This window comes from Podarcis liolepis (genome assembly GCF_965112155.1).
Source record: "Podarcis liolepis genome assembly, chromosome: 12".
Taxonomy (NCBI): domain Eukaryota; kingdom Metazoa; phylum Chordata; class Lepidosauria; order Squamata; family Lacertidae; genus Podarcis; species Podarcis liolepis.
Window position 1 is genome coordinate 44,125,330 of NC_139563.1, and position 17,457 is coordinate 44,142,786.

General features: G+C 44.7%; 1 protein-coding gene across 1 annotated transcript in view; it reads left to right on the forward strand.

The window, feature by feature from the left end:
• Window positions 1-16,439, forward strand: part of TGFBR2 (transforming growth factor beta receptor 2) — a 65,148-nt gene extending 48,709 nt beyond the window's left edge. Inside the window, exons 4-7 of the mRNA XM_083468246.1 lie at window positions 813-1,618; window positions 3,001-3,142; window positions 12,607-12,734; window positions 13,848-16,439. Coding sequence (XP_083324372.1) covers window positions 813-1,618; window positions 3,001-3,142; window positions 12,607-12,734; window positions 13,848-14,027 — 1,256 coding nt within the window. The 3' untranslated portion in view covers window positions 14,028-16,439. The remainder of the gene's footprint in view (window positions 1-812; window positions 1,619-3,000; window positions 3,143-12,606; window positions 12,735-13,847) is intronic.
• The last annotated feature ends 1,018 nt before the right edge of the window (window positions 16,440-17,457 follow it).

Sequence of the window (17,457 nt, forward strand, 5' to 3'; positions counted from 1 at the left end):
AATCTCTGTACAGGTTCTGGCTAGAATCACTTTTCGCCACGCTTGCGGCAGTGAGAAGTTGGTCCAGACCCACATTCAGCATATATGTTAGTGTAAGCACACTAAATTCTCAAGTAAGCAAAAATTGCCCTCCCCTTTGTTTTGCCCGGGATGCGGGTGACGCTGTGGGTTAAACCACAGAGCCTAGGACTTGCTGATCAGAAGGTCGGCGGTTTGAATCCCCGTGATGGGGTGAGCTCCTGTTGTTCGGTCCCTGCTCCTGCCAACCTAGCAGTTCGAAAGCACATCAAGTGCAAGTAGATAAATAGGTACCACTCCGGTGGGAAGGTAAATGGCGTTTCCATGCACTGCTCTGGTTCGCCAGAAGCGGCTTAGTCATGCTGGCCATGTGACCCCGAAGTTGTACGCCAGCTCCCTCGGCCAATAAAGCGAGATGAGTGCTGTAACCCCAGAGTCGGCCACGACTGGACCTAATGGTCAGGGGTCCCTTTACCTTTACCTTGTTTTGCCCAAATCTATTTTTACCCAAATAGAGGAGAAAAAATAACAACAGCATTGCCTGAACTGGTGGTTTGTTTGGTTTTTGCCACTGTATATACAGAGGAGCCCATTTGGTATGTATTCAGTGGGATTTGAGTGGCACCGTTGAATGATGCCTGAGAAACAGAAGTTTGACCCTCTTTGGGGTTTGTAGAATTGCGAAGTTTTTGCAGATTCCCGTTGTAGGTTAAAGTAAACTACAGTAAAATGCCTCTATTGCCGTAGCATCTTTTATCAACGCTTCAGCAATATTATTTATCTCATTCTACCAGATATCACTGAAATACCAGACGAAGACGTGATCAGTGTGATTTCCAAAGTTGCGCTGATAAGCCTCGTCCCGCTGCTGGTGATTGCCAAAGCCGTGATCCTTATCTTTTACTGCTACCGTATCCAGAGAAGGAGGAAGCTGAATAAGGCATGGGAGAAGAACGTGAAGTCCAGGAAGCATAAAGACTGCAGCGATGTTTGCGCCATCATGATGGACGACGACTGCTCTGACATCAGCTCCACTTGCGCCAATAACATCAACCACAATACTGAGCTCCTGCCCATTGAGCTGGACACTCTGGTGGGGAAAGGACGCTTCGCTGAAGTCTACAAGGCTAAACTGAAACAGAACACATCAGAGCAGTTTGAAACCGTGGCGGTCAAGATCTTCTCCTACGAAGAGTACGTCTCCTGGAAGACGGAGAAGGACATCTTCTCCGACATAAACCTGAAGCACGAAAATATCCTGCAGTTCCTCACGGCCGAGGAGCGCAAGACGGATGTAGGCAAACAGTACTGGCTGATCACTGCCTTCCACGCGAGGGGGAATTTGCAGGAGTACCTTATAAAGCACATCATTAGCTGGGAGGACCTCTGGAAACTAGGCGGGTCTTTGGCCCGAGGGATCGCCCATCTTCACAGCGATCACACACCTTGCGGCCGACCCAAGACGCCCATTGTTCACAGAGACCTCAAGAGCTCCAATATCCTGGTGAAGAACGATTTGACCTGCTGCCTCTGTGACTTTGGGCTGTCGCTGCGGCTGGATCCCACCCTCTCTGTGGATGACCTGGCTAACAGTGGGCAGGTGAGCCGTACGACGGGGCAGAGGGGGGGAGCAAGGAAAGAGTCAAAGCTGGGGAGGATTTAAAACAGGGCTTGGCAAAATTGTCCACTACAGTTGTACCTTGGTTTTCAAACAGCTTGGGAGTCTGAACGATTGGAAACTGGAAGTGATTGTTCTGGTTTTTGAATGTTTTTTGGAACCCAAATGTCTGATGCGACTTCTGTAGCTTCCGATTGGCTTCAGGAGCTTCCTGTAGCCAATCAGAAGCTGTGATTTGGTTCCCAAACATTTTGGAAGTCGAACCGGTATGCCCCACGGAGGACCTTGAGGTCTATAAATAGTAACACCCTAGAGGCCCCGGTCCCTAAGGAAGTCAGATTAGCCTCAACCAGAGCCAGGGCCTTTTCAACACTGGCTCCGGCCTGGTGTAACACTCTGCCTCATGAGACCAGGGCCCTGCAGGATCTGATTTCTTTCCGCAGGGCCTGTAAGACAGAGTTATTCTGCCAGGCCTTTGGCTTGGAATCAAATTGATCCCCTCCCCCTCTTCCTTTTTCCTCTTTCCTTCTGTGATGGAACTCCTATTTGGGGACTTCCCTGGCTTTTTTCTGGCCCACGTAGGACCAGTCTGGATAGTTGGCCTTGGTGAAGACTTGACGTTTTCATCCCCCAAAACGTTTTTGATTTGAGTTCCTACTGAAATCAGGCTGCATTTTAATGTTGTATTTTAATTTTGTTTTTAAGTTGTATTTCAATCAATTGTTTTTATACCGGTGTTAGCTGCCCTGAGCCTGGGGAGGGTGGGGTATAAATAAAATTTAATACTAATACTAATAATAATTAATAATAACAAGGTACCACTGTACTGTGATGGCTTGAATGTGTTTGGAGGGGAGGGTTTGGACAATTAATTATTTCAAGGGACACACATCCTTCTCCCCTGCATGGATTCATAGAGTTGGAAGGAACCCCAGGGGCCATCTAGTCCAACCCCTTGCAGCGCATGATCTTTGTCAGCAAAGTCTCAGTTTTCAGGATGCAGGGATAGGTTTTGCCCTGTACCCTAATAGCGTCCACAAAATGTGACTCTTTACTCTAGTTTTCCATTTATGAATGGCTGTCAACTACTCGTGCTTACAAGACGTTGAAATACCATTGGGGGTAGTGGTTAAACCTTGCGATTGCAGATTCTCCAGTCTGCTTTGCACTGCCTCTTCCATGTGCACGGTTACAACCTGGATTTTGTAGTTGCAACGGAATGTTCGAAACTTCTCGCTGCCGTTTTTAAAGAGAAATTTTTTTTTTTGTTAAAAACAAAACAAGCACAGAAAGCTCAACGTGTACAGTCAGACGGGTTACTCCATCAAAAATAATTTTTTTAACCATTTTGTGAATGCTGACAGGTTGGCACAGCAAGGTACATGGCTCCCGAAGTCCTGGAATCCAGAATGAACTTGGATAACGTCGAGTCCTTCAAACAAACTGACGTATATTCCATGGCTTTGGTTCTGTGGGAAATGACATCTCGATGCAACAGCGTCGGAGGTATGTTTCATGTGCTCCTTTGTGGAGTTGTATTTTTATGTGTTTACATGCTACTTAGCTCTAAAGGTTGTAGGAATCCTCCCCACCCCACCCCCAAAATACTATTAATTTACTTAACATGAACCTTTCTCTTTTCTTTCAAGAAGCCTGGAGTAGTAGTGTGTGATTCACACAGGTGATCTGTCATACAGCTTCCTGGGCTAGATCTGTATTCGTATTCGAAACAATTTCTAGAACCACTGAGCACTACTTCTTAAAACCTAAATGTTTTTAGGAAGCACTGAAAAGAGTATCAATAGGCAGAGATTCCAAAGTGTATTTTTTTAAAAAAAGAAAAGAAAAAGATTTCTTAAAACTGCTGAACAAGTAAGCCGCCCAGCCAGATGGGTGGGGTATAAATATAATACAGTTGTACCTCGGGTTAAATATGCTTCAGGTTACATACGCTTCAGGTTACAGACTCCGCTAACCCAGAAATATTACCTTGGGTTAAGAACTTTGCTTCAGGATGCGCGACAGCAGCAGGAGGCCCCATTAGCTAAAGTGGTGCTTCAGGTTAAGAACAGTTTCAGATTAAGAACGGACCTCCGGAATGAATTAAGTACATAACCAGAGGTACCACTGTAATTATCATTATCATTACAGTCATACCTTGGTTTTCGAACAGCCTAGTTCTCGAACGTTTTGGCTCCTGAACGATCAAAACCCAGAAGTGACTGTTCCAGTTTGCGAACGTTCTTTGGAAGCCGAACATCCGACGCGGCTTCCGATTGGCTGCAGGCGCTTCCTGCAGCCAATCAGAACCCACGATTTGGTTTCCGAATGTTTTGGAAGTCAAACGGACTTCCAGAAGAGATTCATTTTGACTTCCAAGGTACGGCTGTATTATTATTATGAAATCAGACTGTTTCACAAGCCAACTGGTTCCAAGCTGCTGAGGGCTGTATATGCTGTTAGTCGCACTCTGAACTCGGCCCAGTTGCAAATCGGCAACCAGTACAGGTCTCTGAGCACAGGTGTTCCATGCTGACAGGGCTGGGAGGAAGGTATGTTTTTAAATTCTTCAGGTGGAGACACACTTTTAGGTTTTCCAAAGGTCATTTCTAAGTTTCTGGTTTGACCTTTGCCACTGCTGCTGCTGCTTTGTGTTTTGTTTCTGTTTCACGAGGAAACAGAAAAGCTGGTAAGATACTTTTCATCATCATCATTATTGCTTTCCTTCCTTAGCGTTTGGGCTTACAGCATTCCACAGAATGCTCCTTTTAAGGCATGGATGTTCTGTTTGTTGAGGAAGACTCTTTCATCCTTGCTGATGCCTGATGACGCTTCCTGTTTCTGTTTGAGGACTCTGGAATAATGCCTAGGGAAAGAAAAGCACTCTCCTAGCAGTGCTCCACTCAGGAAGTTGCAGAGCTGCCTGAAATTAAAATAATCGGGCTTTTGTCAGGAAAGATTGGGGGGGAAAGAAGAAGTGTGTGCTACTTTATCTAAGTCCCTTATAAATTTCCCTCCTAAAAAAAGAGAGAAAAGTTAAAAAACAGAAAAAAGGATTCATTGTAGATGATAAGACATCACATCGCAGCAAACGAGAGTGCAATACCTGTGCCAAACAGGGCAATGCTGGGGAATTAATAATCACGGAATTGCACGTTCCTGACAAAATAACCTTGCCAGCCAGCCAAAATAAGCTATTATGATGATCGATATTATACCTATACGAGAAATAAAACTAGGGCAGCTTTGCTAAATGAGATAAAGCAGCGTGGATTTCCCCGAAAAGGTGCAAAGTGCGGCCGTTCCCTGCAATCTTATGTATTTATTTTTATTACATGTATAGCTCACCCTTCCTCCCAGAGACGCTCAGGGCAGCAAACCCTCAAAAAAGTTAAAATAAAGCAATTAAAAATGTAGTGGAAATGCCTGGGTAGGCAGGAATGTGTTTAAATTTCTTCTGCTCTGCAATGATGAAGGGAGGCAGGCACACTTCACCAGGGAAGGCATTTCACAAACAGGGAGCTACCACTAAGAAGCCGCTATCATTGGTCCATGTCTATTGGTCGACAGCCACCCAGAGACACCACCAACAGAACTTCCCCTGCCAGTCACAAGACCTGAGATGGATGCTATTGGGAGGCATGCTGTTTTTAGGTACTTGGGTCCCAAGCGATATAGGGCTCTCTATTCTAGTAAAGGTAAAGGGACCCCTGACCATTAGGTCCAGTCGCGGATGATTCTGGGGTTGCGCCACTCATCTCGCTTTACTGGCCAAGGGAGCCAGCGTACAGCTTCTGGGTCATGTGGCCGGCATGACTAAGTCGCTTCTGGCGAACCAGAGCAGCACACGGAAACGCTGTTTACCTTCCCTCCAGAGTGTTACCTATTTATCTACTTGCACTTTGACGTGCTTTCGAACTGCTAGGTTGGCAGGAGCAGGGACAGAGCAACGGGAGCTCACCCTGTAGCGGGGATTCGAACCACCGACCTTCTGATTGGCAAGTCCTAGGCTCTGTGGTTTAATCCACAGCGCCACCCGCATCCCTCTCTTCTAGTACCAACACCTTAACTGTAATGGTAGAATAAGTAACAATATAAAATTATAACAACTGTAAGCATACAAACCGTGAAACATTTTGCACCTGCAGTAAGACAGGAAAGTATGCAGGTATAAATAGACCGACCATTCACTTTTTTGATGGGCTATATGTAGGGAACAGTGCATGTGGCAGAATCTCAGGAAATCCATCTCTTCTAGACTATAATGTTTGTAGAAAATGTCTTTCCCTAGAAGGATGGCATAGTTAGTCATTTTTGTTGCAGCAAAAGCAACGAAGTGCCTTGTGGCTCCTTTTGTGGCACATTTATTATGGCATAAACTTTCGTGATTATAGTCCACTTCCTCTGAAGCATGAGTGTTATCCTTGAGTTACAGGAATGCGTACCCATGGCTTGAGGAAACCGGCGAGAGGGAGGGGAACGTTAACAATGAGGTCAGAGGGAAACAAAATGCCGAAAGCTACAGACAGTCATACGTACCTAATTATCTGCAGTAATTCACAAAACAGTTGTTAACACAGGCTTCCTGGCATTGATAAGCCAATGATTACACATAATGTGTTAAAAATCCTTTGCCTTGGTTCAGTCCACAAGAGAGAGCATCAAACCTCTTATATTGTAATTTAAGCATGTTGCAGTTTCCCTTTGAAATTCCTTTGCCCCAGGAAGGCAATGCTAAAGTCACTTACAGAGACTGTGCTTACCCATGACACCAAGCCAGAGTTTCTTCTTGGCTACAGATCATGGCTTAGGAACAGTGTTCGAAACTCCCATTGTTCTAGGCGCATTTTGTGACAGGGAATTTCATTGGCGCCAGCAGTCTCTGAGCTCTGGGCACAGTACTGAGCCTAAGATTTCAGATTAAAACGGCAGAGTGGAAGGAAAGGGGGACCTTTTTCTGCCTCCCCACTTCCAGCTACTCTCTGAAGACTGGAGACAAGACCCTCTTAGAGGGGTGGGCAGGGGAAGGACTTAGACCATGTGAAAAACCAACATAATATTTTAGCTGCAGTTCATTCATTTTCATCTTTGCATTCTTGTTATAAAAAAAGCACCCCTAGACGTTCCGTTGTTGTGCCCATAACCTTGGTTTAAGGTCCCATTTAGCTCCCAGCTTTCATATTTCAGTTTCTAACACTGTTAAGGAAGAGAGACAACTTAACCAAGATCTGTTGCTCAGACAACATGCAAAGCCAGTCTTGGCTTAGTTACAGGTTCGAGTTAAAAAGACTAGGGTGGAGCAAAGTATGTGTTAGCCCTTCTCCAGGAGCCAGGACATTCACATGGCCCTGCCAAGCCATCGTTTGAGAGCCAGTGTGGTGTAGTGGTTAAGAGCGGTAGACTTGTAATCTGCTGGACCGGGTTTGCTTCCCCGCTCCTCCACATGCAGCTGCTGGGTGACCTTGGGCTAGTCACACTTCTCTGAAGTCTCTCAGCCCCACTCACCTCACAGAGTGTTTGCTGTGGGGGAGGAAGGGAAAGGAGATTGTGAGCCACTTTGAGACTCCCTAGGGTAGTGATAAAGCGGGATATCAAATCCAAACTCTTCTTCTTCTTCTGATGTGTGAACCAAGCCAATAGCTTCTTGTGAGGTTGAAGTGTTTCCCCATGGAATTTGGAATATAGTGGTAACTCTAGTTGTGTTCACCTCCGGTTATGTATCCTTCGGGATACATACATGGCAAACCCAAAGTAGTTTTCTGGCTAAAGCGCTAAACCACGCCGCATGCATGCGCAGAAGCGGCAGCTCCGATTGCAAATTCCCCGGGATGGGACCAGAGCTCCAGAACGGATCCCGTTCGCAACCGGAGGTACCACTGTATTGCTATTTCTGATGGCAGATTTGTACCTATTTATGTATTCTTGCATAGAGACAGCCTTCCTTGTCCTGTGTAGAATGCAAAAGGGCATTGCTGGTGGATGATGGCATATATCACACTGAGAAGAGGAACAGGTGACTGAAGCCCAGATGTTGCAGATTAAATTGTTAGGCCCTGAAATAATAAAAAAAGGTATGGTGTTGCCATAGTAGACATGGGAACAGATTTGTCATCTGAATCTGCCACAGAGGGCTGGGCCCTGTGTCCAGACCTCTGTTATGGAGGGCCTGTTGTTGCTAGTGAGTAGTTGTGTTAGGGTTTGGGGTTGTTGTTTATTTTGGCAGGGGGTGTTCTATAAGAAGGAACAAGCCCTACCATTCAAGGCCAGTGAGAGAGGGAAACATCACTGTCCAACGTGGGCTGTAGATCATTGATGGTTGGAGTGGTTTCAGCTGGGAACTATAAATGGCAGCAAGTAGCATTCTATCATTTTCTCCTCTTCTTCTGTTCTTTAGTACATTATTCCTCAGTACTATTCTGCCCCATGGCACTTCGTTGGGTTGATATTGTAGCCTAAGGAGTGTCTGACATAAATTCTTAAGATGGGGTTCTGTCTTAAGTTCTCTGAGTTGTGAGCCTCTGTTTTAAATTCCTAAATTGTAAGTCTCAACGGATACAGTTGTGTTTCAAGGATTGACTCTTTCATGTGACAACCCTTGAGATACTTGAAGATGGTTATCATATCTCCTCTCAGTGTCCTCTTTTCCAGGCTAAACATACCCAGCTCCTTCAACCACTCCTCATAAGGCTTGGTTTCCAGATCCTTTATCATCTTGGTTGCCCTCCTCTGCACACCTTTCATCTTGTAAACATCCTTCTTAAATTGTGGTGCCCAGAATTGGACACAGTATTCCAAGTGTGGCCTCATAATACAAGTGTAATCCCAATAGCATCTTGGATTCCAAATACGTTCACCCAGTTGAGCCATCCATCCTCCACTGGCCTCCATTTTGTCACCGCAGCCATTAAGCTTGCTAACCCAGGACACTTGACACTTTCCCCTGCAATGACTCAGACCCTTGCACCTGGCCTAATCCTATCCCCTTACCCGGCAGATCTGTAAACTGACCCTTGGGAGTGTTCATAAAAGGCGGGGAGGTGGATTTTTGTGGGAGAAGAAAGAAAAAGCAATGTGCTTGGTTAGTGAAGCAGTATCACAGAACAAAGGGGTTCTGTATCCGGGCTGGGAATGAAATTGTGAAATGGCGCAGGTACATTTCTTTTCTTTGCAAAGCCTGGGAGGCGGAGTGAAGATTTTGCCGAATGCAGTTTTTGGAGTATCTTAGCCCTTCATAGCTAGTGTTGACTTTAAACAGAAAACACACATGGCGTTTAATCTGTATGCTGACACTATAAATAGCAGTGTCGCTGAAGGTGAAGAATCAGCCTAAGAAGAAGGCCGCTCTGTTACTTGCTGAGGAGCTGAAGTGTGGGAAACGGGTATAGTTTGCTTGATGTTTTGCCGGCATATAATTTAGAAGTCATATTTAGAAGCTCAGCAACTCTGCTTTGGGGAAAGTTTGAACTGCTCCACTACCCTTTCAGCTTGGCATTTCAGTCAGCACAACAGCTGTGTACCAGATGTTACGCTTTGTGAGAAATACAATTTCCATCCAAGCATTTTGCCCTTGCAGCCGACATGGATACTGTGAGAAAGAAAAGCACGGGGAGAGTTAAGTGATCTGACAGGCCCTCTAAGAGCTGCTTATTTTCGAGTCCTTTGTTGCCAGCATATGACATCAGTCAGAATCAGCAAGGTTACCAGGGAATAATCTGGAAAATACCTTTCAAAATGGCCTCTGTTCCTTGAGCTGCTCTAAGTAATTGTGCACTGCCTGGAAGATTTGCTGGCTTGACTGAAACACTGCTTTTGGTTAAAGCGTAAATGTACAGAAAAAATGGTACACAGCTGATTGCGGGAAAGAGCTCTGGAGTTTTGAGGCTCAATATTTTTGAAAAGCACTAGTTCTGCACTTCATTTTAAAAGCTTCTGGTGTTGGAGCATAAATCTGTGGTCAGTTTGTTACTGCCTGTATGAAGCATTGGGTCAGATTTCTGTGGAGAAGAGGGAGTGAGAGCCAGTGTGGTGTAGTGGTTAAGAGCGGTAGTCACGTAATCTGGGAAACCGGGTTCGTGTCTCCGCTCCTCCACATGCAGCTGCTGGGTGACCTTGGGCCAGTCACACTTCTGTGAAGTCTCTCAGCCCCACTCACCTCACAGTGTGTTTGTTGTGAGGGAGGAAGGGAAAGGAGAATGTTAGCCGCTTTGAGACTCCTGAAGGGGAGTGAAAGGCGGGATATCAAATCCAAACTCTTCTTCTTCTTCTTCTACCTGCCTGTATTGTCTACCATAACTTGAGATATGTGTGCTTTTAATCAGTGTGCGGAAATGACAAAAGAAGAAAAAGCCAATATATGTAAATTTTAGTTTCAACACTTAATTAAAATTATGGAGAAGACTTGAGAGGAAGCATGACCACTGTATTTCCACAATTCCAATTATATTTCTAAAATGCAATGCTTTTAAAATGAACTGTCTTCCACTAAAAGAAAATTAAGCGCATCAACTGCAATTCTGCCCCCGGTTAGATATGCCTTGTTGACTTCTGAATAGGCGTTACACAGAAGTAACAACCATATGCAAGGGGTGGTTGTTGTTGTTTTAACAAAGTTATTAGCTTCCTCCCTTTTGTCAGAAGTAAGCTTGGCACTTTTAAAAATGCCCTTTATTGTGCTTTGAGTCACACTTGCTTCCTTAGGCTGGCTCCAGGAAATATGGTTTGTGTCTGCTTTTTGTCTGCGCTTCAGTTCTGTCCCGCATCCTTTCATGTCAAAAATAGATAGTGGAGAATTATCTCGCCCAGCCTGCCTGATATATATGTAGGCTATCAGTGCTCAGCGGCAAATTGTGTGTTCGGGGATTGTAAGGTGTCCATTGCAATAGAACCCAATCTATACTTTCTCATGCAAAGGTGCAGAAATCACAGGTGACAGTTCTGACATAAGCCACAGTGGGACAGTCACTTTGTCTGAGGGCCCCTAAGTATTTTACTTCAGTTTATTGGTCGACCGGAAAGGATTTAGCTACTTACAGAAAACAAAGTAGACCCAAAATAGGTTTCTAATCTAGCCAGGCTATCAGTGTGGCTATGTTTTGTGGGGTGTTTTCATGTGCTACATTAGTTGTGCTTAATGCTACTAATGTGGTGTTGGTCTGTTTTGTCATATTTGCTGTAGCTGTAGCTAAGGAAGGGCTGTGGCTCAGTTGTGGAGGCAAAGACGTTCCATGCAGGCAGCACTTTATTCCATCTTCTTCATGTCTCCTTACCTGTTCATTTCCACATTTTTGTGTGACGCAAAAGCCACTTCTGGAAATCTAGTGGAATCTACCGGAAGTTTTCGCTCATTTCCATGTTAGCATCTCCATAAAACATCCGTTTGCAACATTGCCAGCTCAGGAAATTGCAGGAGTTTTGTGTTGACAAAATTTGAAGCGTTATATCGGAATACAGTTGTTTCCCACCATTTAACATTTAGCTCAACCTGTAATAAGTTGATTTAAAAACAAAAGCCACAGTTCTGTAACACAAGAAGGTACTTGAAATGGGAGTAAGAAGTGTTAGCCACCAGTAAAACCAGCACAATAATGTTAGTTACTTTGAACGCAGGGCTAGTAGGACTTTGCCAGTACTGTACATATTACTTCAGGGTTGCAGACTTGGTTGTTGTTACAGCTTAGCTACATTTCTTAAACTTGCATTATTCGTAGTATTTTTTTCCCAGCTTCCCCCAGTGCTTACTTGGGGGGGGGGAGCAGTAGAAAAGACCAATCTCTTAGATCCAGTGCAAGAGATTCATTCAGCTTGTGAGTAAATTCTACATACATTACAAAAAAAGGACAACAATTCCTACATTATATGGAAATCAATTGTAATTGCTCCTCTTCAGCTGAATGTTAACATAGTTTTTAAATAACAGTAGATATGATGATAGCACTTTTCCACTTGAAGTACACAACCCCCTGAATAACAAAATTAAAACATGATACCACCCCAGTCCCTCTCTTTGTCCTCAATCTGTTCCACAGCTGTGGAACCCCTGCTTCTTGGCAAAATCTCAAAATAATAATAATAATAATAATACCCACCTTTAGCATTTACCTGAAGTACTGCAAGACCTCCCATTTTGGACTGGGCCTTAGTTATATATGCAAATGGAGATAGTTGGGACTTAATTCTTGTCAGGATCCTGTGAGTTTTGCCTTGTCTCGTTTGGTTTTCCCATTTCTCATCCCCCAGCAAACAGAAACAAGACATGATCCCTGGCTGCTTATCTGTCCTGGATGTGCCTTGCTCAAATATTGATCGACAAAACCTTTGGCTAGTCAAACTCAGTTTTGAACTGGAGGTGAAGCCACCCAGGCCCATCATTGTCCGTATAGATCTCTTTTAGGTAGATATTACTAAAAGGGATGCGGGTGGCGCTGTGGTCTAAACCACAGAGCCTAGGGCTTGCCGATCAGAAGGTTGGCAGTTCGAATCCCCGTGACGGGGTGAGCTCCCGTTGCTCGGTCCCTGCTCCTGCCAACCTAGCAGTTCGAAAGCTCGTCAAAGTGCAAGTAGATAAATAGGTACCGCTGCGGCGGGAAGGTAAACGGTGTTTCCGTGTGCTGCTCTGGTTCACCAGAAGCGGCTTAGTCAGGCTGGCCACATGACCCGAAAGCTGTCTGCAGACAAACGCCAGCTCCCTCGGCCAGCAACGCGAGATGAGCGCCGCAACCCCAGAGTCGTCTGCGACAGGACTTAACGGTCAGGGGTCCCCTTACTAAAAAGCAGCTAGGCAGATCTTCGAAGTGAAGGAAATAGGACTAGAGGAAATAGAGAGCTACAATCCTGTGTTTGTGTGGTGCTGGGCAGATGGCAAAGTATAAGACGTCAGCAGATTCCACTTATGTGAAGGAGCACAAAACTTGGCTCCACCAGAATCTTGGCCTTCAAGCCTAAATGTCTGTTTCCTTTCATTCTCTTGACAGAGGTGAAAGACTACGAGCCGCCATTTGGTTCTAAAGTACGGGAGCATCCTTGTGTGGAAAGCATGAAGGACAACGTATTGAGGGACAGGGGACGGCCAGAGATTCCTAACTCATGGCTCAACCATCAGGTAAGAGAGTGGGTCCTTCTTGCCTGGCATATTGGCTTGTATTTGGTGGCTCCAATCCAACTGACGCGTGACAGGATTACCGGCAACAGCTCTGTATCTCCTGATATCCCCTGAGCTTTACTGTCAACTACATTAGAACGCAGGGCATATTTAGGCAACCTGTGACAACCAGGGGTATCCAGTCAGTTTAGTGACTGGGTATGTCAAAATCACAAACTGTGAATTGATCTTTGGTATTTGCTTATTGTCCCTTAAGACTCTTGGTATTTTTTGCAAAGCTTCAAAACCCACAGGACTTTTCTGTGTGTGCTGTAGTAGCTCTTCCATATCCAGTTGCATTTTTGTGTAGGCACCCTTTATTCATAAAATGAAATTCCAAAATGGATTTTACAGAGCGTTCCTCCTCCTCCTGAATGAAATTTGCTGCACTACTGATTTCAAGTTAATGCTTTTAATATTTAGCTTAGCTTTAATGTCCTTAATATGAAAATTACCAAGAAAATTAATATTTTCAATATTGGCTGTGCTGTTGACATTGGTCAACATCAACCATTCAGTTGATGCAGTTAATGCAGAAGGTTGTGAAGCTTTTTCTTCTTCTTTTTTAAAGAAATCACATGAAAAGAGGATAGTAGATTTCATTCTAACCCGGTTCTAATGTTGCTTATCACATCACCAAGGCGAGAACCATTCTCTTTCTTGGTTTTTGCTACATCTTCCCTTCCGTTGAAATAAAAGGTCAGATAGCGTTGCCGTTCCTATTAATGAATTAATATGTCTGAGCCAGAGGCAAGCAACTATACAAGTGCTCATGTCATTAAGGCCAGCAGTACATCCAGTCTTAACGAGGCTGGGATTAACCCTTTGATTAGAGGATAGGGCCCCAACAGTTGGATTCTCATTCCGCAATAATTGTCTCACATATGGTGTAAATTTAGTGCGCTGTAATTTCTTAAGCATCACTAAGCCTTCTTTCAGCGCAGTAGCACCAATACCATGTGAGGACATTCTGCATAAATGTGCAGAGTTGGTTGCCTTACGTTAGCTGAGAGCTGAGAGCTTTGACGTTCAGGTGTTTTAAAATGTGTTCACTGTTTTCGCTGCGCATTTCAGGGCATCCAGAAGGTTTGCGAGACGCTTGTCGAGTGCTGGGACCACGACCCTGAGGCGCGTCTCACTGCGCAGTGCGTAGCTGAGCGGTTCAATGATTTCGAGTACCAGGACACGCTCTCCGGAAGAAGCAGTTCGGAAGAAAAGATCTCCGAAGAGAGCTCTGTGAACAGTGCCAAGTAACAGCCTGCTGCAAGACAAAACTTCCACGAAACCAAAGAGAGAGAGAAAGAGAGAGGGGCTGCTCTTGTGTTCCATGTGCACAAGAGTGGAACAGGAAGAGGCGATTAGTCTCATATTCACTTCCTGTGTCACTGAGGTTCCTGCCTCTCCCTCCATCCCGCAGCTCCAGAGAGGGCAAAGCGGCGTCCTTCGCCGTGTCATAGGAGGAACGACGCCGTTGCTTCCTGAGAACACGAGACTGTACAAAATGCCAAGAATGTTTGCACTTTATCGATGCCTGTAGATAACTATCAAAGAGCAACTTTATGTATGTAGATAGAGAGAGAGGTATGTATATAAACACACACACACTCAACAAATCTCTGCAAAGAGTCTTCCAGGGAACGTAGGTATAGATAGGAAAATCCTACCAGGAATCGTATGCAGGACGCCTGCTGTTATGCTGGCAGAAAAAAGTGCCTTATTCATCCCACCGGAGCCTTAAAAACGAAAGCTGCATGACTTTTATATTTCTGCAGTTGGGGGGGCGGGGGGGGGGAAGGATTTGGACCATATTAGCGCCTCTTTTAACATGTAACTATGCAATGGTTGTTCAGCTGGTTCTTGTATGTTTATGATGCGTTGATTCAGTGGATCTTACTGGTCTGATTCTTCTCCTCCTCCTCCCCCTCCCTTCTCCTTGAATTTGGAAAGTTGTCCCCACCCACTCAATTTTCATGCCCGCGCAAAAGATCATTAATTCCTCTGCCCGTCCCTTTCTTTGAACTTTGCCGTTCCCGTTAGCAGCCTGCTTTGGGGAGAGGGCAGCTTCCCCGACCCCTCCCCAGCCTCGCTCTCTGAAATCAGGCAGGGCCCAATTATAATCGAAACAGATGTTTTGCATTTGCCGTGCCTTCTGACACAAAGTAGACTGCTCCCCTCCCTCCTTTTCTGGGATCGGTAACATCATGTCTCGTTTCTTGAGCCCTTAAGTTCACATTTGATTTCATGCCCGGCGTAAAAGGAGGAACAGGACGTGGACTCCTTTCCCCGAGTGTCTGGGTGTCTGCGATGCCGTGGAAAAAGATTTGCCCCGCTCTGGAGACATGCAGCGCTTTCGGTCCCCCTTAACTTGCCATTCTGAGCAACCCCTGCCTGCAGTCATCCAGAACTCTGGCAAATAAGAGCACATTCCTAAACTGATCCCCACAGGCATGACTTACATTCTTTTAGTCTTCCAAAATATTTAGCTTTTGGAGCTGGCCTCACCAGGAATTTTTAAATGACGGAATTTTGACCGTCAGTATTTTCATACTAGATCATCGGAGCTGCTCAAATTGTGTGGCTCGTCGTGGTTTCACAGTCGGCTTCAGGCACCTTCTGTGCCTCGGTGTTGTTTTCTAACAGGGATTTGCTCCAGAAACAAAAAGTGTATTTCAAGTGCAATGTTTTTATCATACAGGTCACAGATACATTTCTTTTTTCTCTCTAGGAACTTTGTGTATCCAATAATAGGGAATTTGGGGAGGGGGGGGAGAGAAGTATATTCACATAGGAATTATAAATTTATGGGGGGAAATATTTATTTTTAAAAGCTTTTTGCATCTGCTTTTATATTAATTTTTAAAGAAATATTTAAGCATTAAGTGGGGCAGGAGCTCAATAATTAAAACGGAGTCGAGGTTTAATAGCAACAGACTATGTACTGAACTGTGGAGCTACTGGAAAGACGGGTTTATACTGGGATCATGTTCCTAAGCAGATCTGGAGTCGAGTGACCTCTAGTGGGGTTTCCCACTGGAAAAGTGCTACGCTAGGAAAGGAAAAGGAGGAGCTTTGCCCCACAAACCGGAAAGTTAGGTTTCCATCTGCATTACCGATCTAAACCACTAGTTTCAGAACTGGCATAACTTTCAGGCCTTCCTCCATAACCACAACTCTGGCTTGGAGTAAGTTCCCAGAGTTCCTGAACTGAAAATTGTGGAAGCTTACTTTGAGATGGTTTCAGAAGAAGGTTAGACAAATACGTGAGATAAAAGGCTAAGAACAGCCTACTAGTCCTCCTGGCTGTAGGCTAGTTCCCAGAATCAGAGGCAAGTTTGTCCCAGAACGTCACTTGCTGAGACAAGGCTCAAACTGATTCAGTACTGGTTTAAATTGGCAGCGTAGACTTGCCCCTGGGTCTCCGCTGTGTGCATTGTGCCTGATATTTATCACGCAGCGGCAAACACTTAAGAGAGCACCCAGTAGCTCCTGGCAACTCTTTTAACTTTCTTTTGTACTATTTACATGTAAAGGGATTTTTTTTCTCCCATTCTTCCACGGAACGCTTTCACTGTATGAAAATAGGAATGTGAACATATATAACCTTGTTTATTCGAGCGTCTCAAGCACTTACCGTATTTTTGTATAAATAAAATGTTTTAGATTAAATGAAGTTATGGTTTTGTTTTAAATGGCCCTTATCCGTTAAAAAAAAAAAAAACCTCTTGTAAGTTTCTTTTCAGAGGGGGAGCGGTCATCAGGTGGACTCGGTCATCAGATTTCTCTCCAGCAGTCCAAATGAAGAGATTAGTATCCTTTTTCTGTGTTCTGTTCATTTCATACCCATAACAGCCTCTGTGATTAAGAGGATTGGCTGGTTAAACATCAAAACATATAAAAAAATTGTCCAGTAGCACCTTAGAGACCAACTAAGTTTGTTCTCAGTATAAACTTTTGTGTGCATGCACACTTCTTACGATACACTGAAACAGAAGTCACCAGACCCTTATATATAGTGGGAGGGTGGGGTGGGGTTTTTCTCAGGAGGGTAGTAGGATATGTTTGATTGACTCAATGGTTATGGTAAACCTGTTGATGACTGATAATGACTGCAAATAGTTATTAGGTAATGACTGCAATTAGTATGATAAACAGGTTTACCATACCCATTGATCACTGCAGATGGTGACAGCAGTCACGAAATTAACAGACGCCTGCTTCTTGGGAGAAAAGCAATGACAAACCTAGACAGCATCTTAAAAAGCAGAGACATCACCTTGCCAACAAAGGTCCGTATAGTTAAAGCTATGGTTTTCCCAGTAGTGATGTATGGAAGTGAGAGCTGGACCATAAAGAAGGCTGATCGCCAAAGAATTGATGCTTTTGAATTCTGGTGCTGGAGGAGACTCTTGAGAGTCCCATGGACTGCAAGAAGATCAAACCTCTCCATTCTGAAGGAAATCAGCCCTGAATGCTCACTGGAAGGACAGATCCTGAAGCTGAGGCTCCAATACTTTGGCCACCTCATGTGAAGAGAAGACTCCCTAGAAAAGACCCTGATGTTGGGAAATATGGAGGGCACAAGGAGAAGGGGATGACAGAGGACGAGATGGTTGGACAGTGTTCTCAAAGCTACCAGCATGAGTTTGACTAAACTGCGGGAGGCAGTGGAAGACAGGAGTGCCTG